At 37.4% G+C, this 13734-nt stretch overlaps 1 protein-coding gene across 1 annotated transcript in view; it reads right to left on the bottom strand.

The window, feature by feature from the left end:
* The window catches only part of COL4A4 (collagen type IV alpha 4 chain), a 131727-nt gene extending 119395 nt beyond the window's left edge, over positions 1-12332 (bottom strand). The window contains exons 1-3 of the mRNA XM_052663458.1: positions 12224-12332; positions 10443-10485; positions 851-928 (exon numbers count right to left, since the gene is read on the bottom strand). Of these exons, the coding sequence (XP_052519418.1) occupies positions 851-928; positions 10443-10485; positions 12224-12279 (177 nt within the window). The 5' untranslated portion in view covers positions 12280-12332. The remainder of the gene's footprint in view (positions 1-850; positions 929-10442; positions 10486-12223) is intronic.
* Positions 12333-13734: the final 1402 nt, after the last annotated feature.

The raw sequence follows: 13734 nt of genomic DNA on the forward strand, positions 1-13734 counted from the left end.
AGCCCTATTGGATCCATCTGGACACGTTTCAAAAATCACTGATCTGACTCAAAATTGTATAAAACTTCTGAAAAATACTCTTTTCTTGTAATTCGGTGGGAGTGTTTTTAACCAATGGGATGGTTTGGTCTAATAGTCCCAGCACAGGTGAATTAGTGCCTGCCAACTGCTGCTGTCAGGATATGTGAGAGAGGTTTACAAATAAATGTTCAAGAGACCCCATATACTGTAACCAAGAGGGTTATTATTGTGCCTCTCAGGACAGAGAATCGAGTGTGGTCATCAAAAGCACTGTGGACTTGAGTCCACCTGGGTGGACTTGAGCAGGGTACTCAATTGTTCTGTGCTGATGTCTTTGGCTCTGCAAAGATGGTACCATAAGATGGGAAGAGAGTTATTGTGAGGGATTGGTGAGCTAAAGCATTTTGAGCATGTCAGACCAGTGCCTGGCACATACAGAGCATGTGATGAATGCAACTGTCACTTTGATTACGGAACACTATTCCACAAGGTTATAAAAGACGTCCAAGAGTCATGCAGTCAAATGCCTAGAAACACTTCTTTCAACAAAGTTAAGCGGGTTTTTTCTTAACTCACGACAGTATTAATACTTCTCAACTAGTGCTTTTAAAACATGAATATTGATATGGCGACCCAGCGTGGGCTGTGTACACCAGGTCCCTTTCTGAACAAAGAGATTCAACAATAAATGTATTGATGACAGTGGATAGGATGCTGGGTGGAAGATCTCTAGAGCTTATTCATCTTGCATAATTCATCTTTATGCCCTTTGATTAGTAATTTCCCATTTTCCCCTCCCACAACCCATGCTGAATTTTACGTGACTCACCCGAGATCCCTTTTCAGGAAAGCACTGGCAAAGAGAGCAATCTCTTCCTCCACAGAGACCAATAAACTTCTTTCCACCCTAGAAAGTGAAGCATTGATTTAGTCGACCAGTATTCATCACCTAGCTGGGTACACAATATATACATTAAAACAAGTACTCCTGGTTTCTCTAACTAATGAGATGTTCACAGTATAGTTTTATCTCTGAGTCTCTGAAAAGACTAATACTGATATACAACAAGGCAAAGAACTTACACTGTGGCTTGATAATCAACGTGTTGATGAACTGGGAGTTTGGGATTGACATATATATGCTGTTGATACTATGTATAAAATAGATAACTGATGAGAACATACTTTATAGCTCAGGAAACTACTGAGTGCTCTGTGGTGACCTAAATGGGAAGGAAATCCAAAAAAGAAGGGATACATGTATACATATAGCTGATTCACTGTGCTGTACAGCAGAAACTAATAAAACATTGCAAAGCAACTATACTCAAAAATAATTAGTTAAAAAAATTTTTTTTAAAGAGTTCATGATTATGTGGGCAGGATAAAAGTTTACATGAGCTAGGATTTTTTTTTTTGAAGACCTCCTTTGAAGTCATTTATGTTTAACCAGAAACTTCTATGATTTGTCTCTCGTGGTAAGAGTTTGTTTACCAAGTTGTGAACAATTTCAGAATGTTAACTATGTAGCTGGAAAACTGCACGTATACCATGGTGTTTAACTTAAATTATAAGAGTGACTTTTCTTCCAAGACTCTCTTCCTGCACCTCCAGGATCAGCTAGGGCATGCGTCCCCCAGGGAGGCCCTTGTGGGTCAGAACTGCCATCACAGTCTTGCACTTGAATTAAAACTCTTCTTCCTACAGCTTGCTGACACCCCAAGATGGCTCCTCTGATGTTTCTCTCAAACCGAAAGCTTCTGAACTTGAATAATTTGGGCCTTTTCCCCACTTCAAGCTAGCTTTTCTACCACGCTGTTTAGAAAGTTAAATTACAACATGATCATATATTTTCTTAACTTTAACCCATCCTACACACACACACACACACACACCCCGCTATGGGAAGAATCAGCCCCATTTTCTCACAAACCCTCCTTATGTACATGGCGAGTCTTCAGTCGCTTCAGTACAAAATTATAGTCCTAGAGGAACGGTGTCCACAAAGAGATCCTCAATGACAGCCAGAATGCCACGCCTGCAGTGAAGACACACTGAGCATCGATTCGTTCATGGCGGTCAGCGCTGCATGGTGAGAGGGCAAAGGTGGTACATCAGCTCTCGGTGCTGGGAGCCGAGAGTATGGACAGGACCAAAGCATCCTGATAAGTCGCTTCAGCTGTGTCCAACTCTTCCATGGACTGTAGCCCACCAGGCTCCTCTGTCCATGGGAAGAATACTGGAATGGGTTGCCATGCCCTCCTCCAGGGGATCTTCCTGACCCAGGGAGTGAACCTGTATCTCTTGCATCTCCTGCATTGGCAGGTGGGTTCTTTATCACTCGTGCCATCTGGGAAGCCCCAGATAGGGCCACACACTTCTATAATTAACAGATCTTTTAAAACTAACAACAGTGTAAACTTTAGCCTTTAGACCAACACATAATGGGGAAACATCACACAACTGAACCAATATGTACTGTCCTCTTTTTTAAAATTGGGGTATATCTGCTTTACAATGATGCTGTGTTAGTTTCTGCTGTATGACAAAGTGAATCGGCTATCAGTCAGTTCAGTAGCTCTGTCATGTCCGACTCTTTGCAACCCCATGGACTGCAGCACACCAGGATTTCCTGTCCATCTTCAACTCCCGGAGCTTGCTCAAACTCATGCTCAATCCACTGAGTTGGTGATGCCCACCAACCATCTCATCCTCTGTTGTCCCCTTCTCCTCCTGGCCTCAATCTTTCCCAGCATCAGGGTCTTTTCCAATGAGTCAGTTCTTTGCATCAGGTGGCCAAAGTTTTGGAGCTTCAGCTTCGGCATCAGTCCTTGCAATGAACCAGCTATATGTGTACATACATCCCCTTCCTGTGGCTTTCCCACTGCCTCTTCCCATTCCTGCCCCCTCCAGGTCACCACAGAGCACCCAGCTGAGCTCCTTGTGCTATGTAGCAGGTTCCCACTAGCTATCTGTTTTATATAACAGTGCACATTTGTCGACCTTAATCTCCAATTCATCCCCTCCCCTGTGTCTATGTGTCTCTTCTCTATGTCTGCATCTCTATTCCTGCCCTGGAACTAGGTTTATCTCTACTACTTCTCTAGATTCCACATATATGCATTAATATACAAAACTTGTTTTTCTCTTGGGGACCTAATTAAGCTTAAAAGATTCTGAACAGCAATATGCACAGTTCATATAGAAGATATGTATATACATAAATATACTATACATAAATACACAAACACACTTATGTAAAACATACATGAGTATACATGTATATGTATGAAATGCACAAATGTATACATATCCCCTTCATTACATATACATGTACAAAAGTATACAGCCCCATATACATACACAAGTGTATATGTATATGTGATGTGAGGGAAAGGAGTCTAAGTGGCATACTTTCCTTTTCAATCATACAATTAAGACTTCTTTTTTCTTGAAAAATGTGCTCAGAAAAAATATTTTGATTAATAATTAATTAAAAGTACATTTTATAAACATAACTCTTATGGGTCATTGAAAAATACATAAAAATTTGAATCTTGACAAGAGCTAAGGAATTAGATAATTTAAGTTAAAAAATGTAATTGAAGTTTCAGAAACATATACCTCTTGAGCTTTGGGTAACACTGTTATCTATGAATGCAGAAATGTTAAGTTCAAAACCCTGATAAGGTAAAAAAAAAAAAAAAATCAAATGCTCAGGGCCAGGTCAGGACAGCATGAAAGCACTTAAAATAACTATTCTGAACATTTGGGTTCATTTAAGGTTGGGATTCATTACTATGTGTTTGGTGAAATACCAAAACAACCAGAGAAAAAAGAAGGTCAGTTGGTTAGATGGCTTGATAATAGAGGCAAGTTTCTTATTTTTTAAACTTTATTATGCTAAGCATTACTGAGATGTTTGTAGCAAAATTACATTTCAGAGAAGAATCGGTTCAAAGTAGATTAGTAGAATTCTAATAAAGAAACACATAGAAAACTTCAACTTGGACCAATAAAAGAAAAAAGCAAGAGGCAATTTTAGTCCCTACAAAGTTCTTCTACATCAGACATATCCCAACAAACATCACTTTAAAGGAGGGAGGCATCTATAAAGGAAGAAAGTGTACCTCAGGACCAGACTGTATAACCCCATTAAAAAGAGATAAAGACAGTATCTCACACAAGTCAACATTCAAAGTACAAACCACATTCTCTGGGAATATACTAGCACTCTCAAAAACCAATGTAACTCTTCAAAGAGAAAAAAATGAAACTCACTATCTGTTTTATCCCAAATATTTTAAACAAATATTTGTTGCATAGAAAGTTCAAGAAAATATTTTACTAATTTCTAGATTAATGATCTGTCCTGCATTTGTGCTTTTATGGGTTTTATTTTAAACAAATAACATATGTACATGATAATTCAATCACTTCAAAACAGTGTAATGGAAAAAGAAATTTTCTGTTCTAACTCTGGTCCCCAGTTCCTTCTCCTAAAGATAACTGCTCACCTCAAGTCCATGTCTGGGCATTTCTGAGCATATTTTTTAATACACAATGACCACACACACACACACACTTTTGGCGATTTTGTCTTTGTTTTGCTTTTACACAAAAGGTATATTTCTTTGTACCTTGCTTTTCTCACTTATGTCTTCAAAGTCATTCTGAATTACTGCATATGGCTACCCCCTAAACAAAATATTGGGTTGGTCAAAAGCTCGCGTGGGTTTCTCTATAACATTTAACAGAAAAACCCAAATGGACTTTTTGGCCAACTCAATATTATAACTTATTTAGTTAGTCCTTATTAATGGACATTTAATTATCTCCCCTCTTGCTTCTGAATGCTACCTTTAAACTAATATTTTTGTGCATATATATTCATCCATGTCAGAATAAATATATATGATAAATTTCAAATAGGGAAATTGCTATGTCAATAGGCACATGCATTTAAAATCCTGATAGGTGATGCCAAATTGACTTTCCACAGAGATTTTATCAATTTATATCTCTACCTTTAAAATCTATCTACAGTACAGTCACTCCGTGGGAAATCTCTAGAATCTCTGCACACCAGAAGCTGGCAGGAAGAGCAAAGATAAAATAATCTTTGTTCAGGCGTTATATGCACTCATATGAAACATAAAGAAGTGAAGGACGTACAATTTAGCACTCTATAGACTTTTATAATAGAAAAAAAGAACATAATACAAAAGAAACTTTAAAAAGTCAGGTAAGAGGAAAAATAATCCACAAACATATATTTCAGTGTGTTTCTGTTCATTATTTGAGGTGATGCTCTGAAATCCCTGTGAACTAACCTGGGCAAGTTTTATCAAACCCATTTCCCATAGGAGAAAACTGAGTCTTGAATAGGTTATGAGATGAATCACCGGCAGAGGAACCCAGGGCATCCTATTCTTTAATGCATGTGCTTTCTGCTCCTGACTAAAGGAGAAAGGAGAATGAATGGCAACTTTCTATTTTGATTCACTTTGAAAAGACCTATGATAACTTGAATCACAGAAGCTGGACTGGATAGGTCCAAGCTACAGGATGGATAAACAGAGATGTATTTATTAGCGTGATTTAAACCAGTCTGACTATCTCAAGATCAACATGAATACAGGCTGCCTCCAATAGGATTTCCTAGAATGTCTGAAGTTGGGTTTAATCACTTAGATTCTCTAGAGAAGAGCAGAACAGAATGTTCAAGGCTTATCCTTCTCCTGAGTTTAAACGTTCAAATTTTATACTTCTTGATTTAATCTTGTAATGGCCCAGCTGCTTCCTTCTGCCCTCTGAAAAAAAGTTTTGAAAAAATAGCTCTGTTATAAAACAAAGAAATGTCTAATACCTAGGCAATTTTACTAGTCTTGATGGTAGGATATAAAAGAAATCTTATAGCCCATTTAATCCAACACTTCCTTTTTACAAATGAGAAAAAAAGCCCCAGAGAGTGACTTGTTTAAAAGTATAATAAAGAAAGAACAACAAACAAAACCCAAAGGTAGCTGAAGGAAAGAAACGTAAAGATCAAAACTGAAATAAATAAAATAGAGACAAGAAAACAATAGAAAAGATCAATGAAATTAAAAACTGTTTCTTTGAAAACATAAACAAAATTAAGAAACCTTTAGCCAGACTCATCAAGAAAAAAAAGAGAGGGCTCAAATCAATAAAATTAAAAATGAAAAAGAAGTCATAACTGACACAACAAATACAAAGGATCATAAAAGTCTACCACAGGCCAATGAAATGGGCAACTTGGAAGAAAAGGATAAATCCTTAGAAAGGTACAATCTCCCGAGACTGAACCAGGAAGAAAGAGAAAATATGAAAGACCAATTACATGTACTAAAATTGAATCTGTGACTAAAATAATTTCAACAAACAGAAAGTCCACAACCAGATGGCTTCACAGGGAAATTCTACCAAACATTCAGAGAAGAGATGACACCTATCCTTCTGAAACTATCCCAAAATATTACAGAGGAAGAAATATTTCTGAACTCATTCTATGAGGCCACCATCACCTTGATATCTAAACCAGATGAAGGTATCACAAAAATTAAATTATAGGCCAATATCTCTAATGAACATAGATGCAAAATTCTCAACAAAATAACAGCAAACCAACTCCAACAATGTAGTAAAAGGCTTACATATCATGATCAAGTGGGATTTATCCAACAAATACAAAGATTTTTCAAGACTTGCCTGCAAATCAACCAATGTGATACACCCCATTTACAAATTGAAGAATAAAATCCATATGATTATCTCAATAGATGTAGAAAAAGCTTTTGATAAAACTCAGCATCCACTTATGAGCTTAAAAAAAAAAAAAAAAAAACTCTCCAAAAAGTGGGCTTAAAGGGAACATACTTCAGAATAATAAAGGTCATATATGACAAACCCAAAGCTAACATCATACTCAATGGTGAAAACCTGAAAATATTTCCTCTAAGATCAGGAACAAGACAAGCATGCCCATGCTTGCCACTTACACATAATACAGTTTTGAAAGTCCTGTCAAAGCAATCAGAAAAGAAAAAGAAATAAGAAAGAATCCAAATTGGAAAAGAGGAAATAAAACTGTCACTGTTTGCATATGACATGATACTATACACAGAAAATCCTAAAGATGTTGCCAAAAAAACTATGAATTTAGTAAAGTTATAGGATAAAAATCAACACAGAGAAAAATCTCTTGCATGTCTATATATTAACAACAAAATATCAGAAAGAGAAATTAAGGAAACAATCCCACTTACCATCATATCAAAAAGAATAAAATGCCCAGGAATAAACCTACCTGAAAAGGCAAAGAAACCTGTACTCTGAAAACCATAAGACACTGATGAAAGAAATCAAAGACAACACAAATAGATGGAAAGATATATGATGTTCTTGGATTGCAAGCATCAATACTGTTAAAAAGAACCATATAATCAAGGCAATCTACAGATTCAATGCAATCCCTATCAAATTATCAATGGCATTTTTTCACAGAACTAGAACAAACAATTTTTTTTAAATTTTGTATGGAAAAAGCAAGAGAGTTTCAGAAAAACATCTATTTCTGCTTTATTGACTATGCCAAAGCCTTTGACTGTGTGGATCACAAGAAACTGTGGAAAATTCTGAAAGAGATGGGAATACCAGACCACCTGACCTGCCTCTTGAGAAACCTGTAGGCAGGTCAGGAAGCAACAGTTAGAACTGGACATGGAACAACAGACTGGTTCCAAATAGGAAAAGGAGTACATCAAGGCTGTATATTGTCACCCTGCTTATTTAACTTCTATGCAGAGTACATCCTGAGAAATGCTGGACTGGAAGAAACACAAGCTGGAATCAAGATTGCCGGGAGAAATATCAATCACCTCAGATATGCAGATGACACCACCCTTATGGCAGAAAGTGAAGAGGAACTAAAAAGCCTCTTGATGAAAATGAAAGAGGAGAGTGAAAGAGTTGGCTTAAAGCTCAACATTCAGAAAACGAAGATCATGGCATCTGGTCCCATCACTTCATGGGAAATAAATGGGGAAACAGTAGAAACAGTGTCAGACTTTATTTTGGGGGGCTCCAAAATCACTGCAGGTGGTGACTGCAGCCATGAAATTAAAAGACGCTTACTGCTTGGAAGAAAAGTTATGACCAACCTAGATAGTATATTCAAAAGCAGAGACATTACTTTGCTGGCTAAGGTCCATCTAGTCAAGGCTATGGTTTTTCCTGTGGTCATGTATGGATGTGAGAGTTGGACTGTGAAGAAGGCTGAACGCCAAAGAATTGATGCTTTTGAACTATGGTGTTGGAGAAGACTCTTGAGAGTCCCTTGGACTGCAAGGAGATCCAACCAATCCATTCTGAAGGAGATCAGCCCTGGGGTTTCTTTGGAAGGAATGATGCTAAAGCTGAAACTTCAGTACTTTGGCCACCTCACGCGAAGAGTTGACTCATTGGAAAAGACTCTGATGCTGGGAGAGATTGGGGGCAGGAGGAGAAGGGGGCGACCCAGGATGAGATGGCTGGATGGCATCACGGACTCGATGGATGTGAGTCTGAGTGAACTCTGGGTGATGGTGATGGACACAGAGGCCTGGCGTGCTGGGATTCATGGGGGTCACAAAGAGTCAGACACGACTGAGCAACTGAACTGAACTGAACTGAACTGAACTGATGGAAACACATAAAGCCCCGAATAGCCAAAACAGTCTTAAGAAGAACAGAGCTGGAGGAATCATGCTCCCTGAGTTCAGGTTATACTACAAAGCAACAGTAATCAAAACAGTATGGCACTGGCACAAAAACAGACACATACATCGATGGAACAGGATAGAAAGTTCAGAAATACAATCATGAACTTATGGTCAATTAATCTACAACAAGAATACACAATATAGAAAAGAGAATCTCTTCAATAAGTGTTACTGGGAAAACTGGACAGCTACATGTAAAAGAATGAATTTAGAACATTCCCTAACACCATGTACAAAAATAAACTCAAAACGGGTTATTGACCTAAAAGACAGGAGAGTATAAAACTCCTAGATGAAAATATAGACAGAACTCTCTTTGACATGAGTTGTAGCAAAATTTTCTTGGATCTGTATCCTAGAGTAATGGAAATAAAACCCAAAATAAACAAATGGGACCTATTTAAACTTAAATATTTTACACATCAAAGGAAACCATAAACAAATTGAAAAAAACAACCTACTGGCTGGTAGAAAATATTTACAAATGACGCTACCAATAAGGGATTAATTTCCAAAATAGACAAAGAGCTCATACAGCTTAATACAAAACAAACAAACAAACAAACAAAAACAAACTCTAACAACCAAATAAAAAATGGGTAGAAGACCTAAATAGACATTTCTCCAAAGAAGATATACAAGTGGCCAACATGCATATGAAAAGATGCTCAATATCACTAAGAGAAATGCAAATCAAAACTACAATGAGGTATCACCTCACACCAGTCAGAATGGCTATCATCAAAAACTCTACAAATAATAGATGCTTGGGAGTGTGTGGAGAAATAGGAATCTTCCTATATTGCTGTTGGGAATGCAAATTGGTGTAGGCAGTATGAAGAACAATATAGAAGTCCCTAAAAAACTGAAAATAGAGTTACTATGTGATCCTGCAACCCCAATCCTGGGCATATATCCAAAGAAAACTCTAATTGGAAAAGACAAATGTGACAGAATATTCACAGCAGCTCTGTTTATGATAGCCAAGACATGGAATCAACCTAAACATCCATCAACAGATGAATGGATAAAGAAGATGTGCTATTATATGTATATATATATAATGAAATGTGTGTGTATATATACGTATACATAATGGAATACTACTCAGCCATAAAAAGAATGAAATAATGCCATTTGCATCAACATGGATAGAGATTATCCATGAAGTAAGTGAAGCTAAGTTAAGTAAGTCGGACAGAGAGAGAAAGATACCATATGATCTCACTTACATGTGGAATCTAAAAAAGTGATACTAATGAACTTATTAACAAAACAGAAATAGACTCAGAGACATAGAAAGCAAACTTATGGTTACCAAAGGTGTGGGGGAGATAAATTAGAAGTTTGGGATTAATATAAACACACCATTATATATAAAATAAACAACAAGACTTTACTGTATATCACAGGGAACTATATTCAATATCTTGTGATGACCTATAATAGAGAAGAATCAAGAGGCAGATAGATAGAGATATATAACTGAATCATTTTTCCTTTATTTCTGAAACTAACACAACATTGTAAATTAACTATACTTCAATTTTTAAAAATGGTTTAAGACAGTATAATAAAAGTAATGCATTCAGTAAAGTAAATTTTCAACATGGAATCAGAGCTCATTAATGGACTTACCCCATATGCATATTGTACAGAAAAGAGAATAAGTATGAGTGACCTACCAAAAAACAAAAATGCAAATTAATTTAAACTGTTGGTTTTCATGCAAAACAAACTAAAAAGCAAAAGGACATAGGAATTAACTCCAGAAAGCTTTTTTTAAAGTTTCTAATAGGCTACTATCACCAATTGATGGTCATCAGTGACCAGATGAATGCTACCCTCTCTCCAGATAGCATCACCATATTTCCTCTTTTTAATTAATCAAGAGGTATTCACACCCTTTAATGTGGCCCTCACTGTGCTGGGTACCATAGGGACACTGGGAAGGTGAGACCTGGATGGATGGTAAGTGAAGGGAGATGACTCTCAGAATAAAAACTAGAGGAGAGCAGGAAGCAAGCAGCTTTGCCCAGGAACTACTGCAAAGATTAAGGTATTCTGGACGCTGATAAGTGGGAACAACCAGAAGGAGAGAGAATGGAAAAAATCTAACTGGGCTGAAGAGATGATTTGGGAAACAGTATGGAAAAAGCCTCCTTCCCATCACCCTCTCTTCCTTCATTGCCCATCAATACATGTTCATCAGCTTCAAAATTTTCCATATTTTTCACTATTTAACATTTACCTGTCATAACTCCCAATATTTTTGTAGTCACTTTGAACAATCTCATACTATTAATAGTTAGCTACTGCTGCTGTAGCACATGACCACAAACTTGGTGACATAAAACAACAAAAATTTATTTTCTTATCATTCTAGAGGCCAGAAGTCTGAAATAGGTCTCACTGGCAAAAAAAAAAAAAAAAAAAAAAAAAATCAAGATGTTGGCAGGGCTGTGTCTCTTCTGAAGGCTCCAAGGGACACTCGGATTCCTTGCTTTTTCTGGATTCTAAAGGGTGCCTGCATTCCTTGGCTTGTGGTCCCTTCCACCTTCAAAGCCAGCAGTGGCCAGTCAAGTCTCTCTCCTGCTACCCCCCTCTGACCTCTGCTTGCATCATCACATCTCCCTCTTGACTCTCAATCTTCTGCCTCCCTCCTTCACTTCCAGTGTGTTAGTCCCTCAATTGTGCCCAACTCTTTGCGACCTCATGGGCTGTAGCCTGCCAGGCTCTTCTGTCCATGGGATTCTCTAGGCAAGAGTATTGGAGTAGGTTGCCATTTCCTTCTCCAGGGGATCTTCCCAACCAGGAAGATTACAGGAGGATTCTTTACTGCCTGAGCCACCAGGGAAGCCAAAAGGGGACACTGTGGCTGAGTGGGCTGGGGGACACTTGTGATTATACTGGGTCCCTCAGATAATCCAGGATAACTTCCCATTGCACAGTCAGCTGATTAGCAACCTTAATTTCATCTATAACCATAATTCTCCCTTGCCACATAACAACACATTCAGAGGTTCAAGCGATTATGGCATGGACAGCTTTGGGGGGTCATCATTCTGCCTACCACACTCATGCAGTGCATTGTCCTAACTGCTATAACTGCTTGTTATAGGGACCCTGCAGCTCTGGACACAAGAAGATTTTTGCTATTCAAACCCAGTGAATAGTAGAACAAGAATCTGTGGCCTTTTACATTCTCTCACTGGGTGATTGTGTGGCTGCAATTCTAGAAGAGTAGAGAGAACTGCTGCTTAATAATAAATGTGCTATTTAATAGAACAGCAGCAGGTAAAATTTATAGATTTCTGGAATACTTTGATTTTTGACACTCAGATAATTTATACCTATCAAACCAACACTGGGGAGAAATTACCAAATAAAAGCCAGTGATCATACTTGAGGACACTCACCAGGAATCGGTGGCCAAGAGCTTGTTGCACCTGAAAGAACGCCTTACCAATGCCATGTGCAAAATTACTTCATATTCGAGTCTTGGTACTCAACAAAAACGCTGTCACTCTTCTCTTCCAGAAGACTCTCATCTATAAGTGAGGTTCTATGTCCTGGGTTTAAAGTCTGTATATGGCAAATATAAAATATCTTTTTAAACACAGTATGCATTATCACATCGAAAATAATTGCTTTCATTATTCAGAGTTAGTGATGGAAATATTTTCTAAAGAGGAACTTCAACACTGTTTTGACATAACACTCTTTCCTTAGTGATGAGTAAACTGAATATGTACCAATTTTTAATTCTTAGAAATACAAATACCAAATCCTTTCATTCATTAATACATTTTTCAAAAATGAAAAGATACATGTACGTAAAACTTTTACAAAAATTGTTTCATTTTGTTACGTGAAATTTTCTTCTATTTAATCTTTTCTCTTAAAAATTCAAGCTAAAATCACTCAAGTGCTTTTTTTTTTAATTTTTAAAACTAAAAAGGAATCCCCTAGTATAGAAATGTACATTTTGCCTACAAACAGCAAAGATATATAAACATGTTTTATGTAAAATGGTACCATATTTTGGCAATTCATCAAAAAGCTAAACACAGAGTTACCATATGACATAGCAATTTCATTCCTAGGTATACACTCAAGAGAACTGACAAAATATGTTCATACATAAACCTGTACATGAATATTTACAGCAGAATTATTTGTAATGGCCAAAAATGGGAACGACTCATTTCAATCGATGACTAAGCAAAACGTGCTACATCCATACAGTGAAGTACTTGTTGCTGTTGTTTAGTCACTAAGTCGTGTCCAGCTCTTTTGAGACCCCATGCACTGTAGCCTGCCAGGCTCCCCTGTCCATGGGATTTCCCAGGCAAGGGCACTGGAGTGGGTAGCTGTTTCCTTCCCAGCGGATCTTCCCAACCCAGGGACTGAACCCATGTCTCTTGCATGCAAGCGGATTCTCTACCACTGAGCCACCAGGGAAGTCCCAGAATGGAATATTTGACCATAAAAAAGAATGAAGTACCAATCAGTGCTACAACATAGAGGAACCTTGAAAACGGGATGCCAAGTGAAAGAAATCATGGACTGTATAATTCCATGTGTATGAAATGTCGAAATAGGAATATCCATAGAGACAGAAAATATTAATAGATTAGTAATTATCAAAGGTTGGAGGAGGGGCGAAGGGGAGGTATGGAGTTTTCTGGAGGGTAATGTGTTATGGATTTAGATAGGGTAATGGTTGCACAATAAGTACACTAAAAACCACTGAATTATAAACTTTAAAAGAGTGAAAATGGTGTGTTTTATTTTTGAAACATATCTCAATTTTAGAAAACAAAAAATATCTTGACTCCAAGTACCATATACTTTGAAAAAAGCTCTCTTTGGCTCAAAGAATTTGAAATGTCTCATCTTTAAAACTTTGGCTTCTCTAAAGACCCGT

This window comes from Budorcas taxicolor, chromosome 2, assembly GCF_023091745.1.
Source record: "Budorcas taxicolor isolate Tak-1 chromosome 2, Takin1.1, whole genome shotgun sequence".
Classification (NCBI taxonomy): domain Eukaryota; kingdom Metazoa; phylum Chordata; class Mammalia; order Artiodactyla; family Bovidae; genus Budorcas; species Budorcas taxicolor.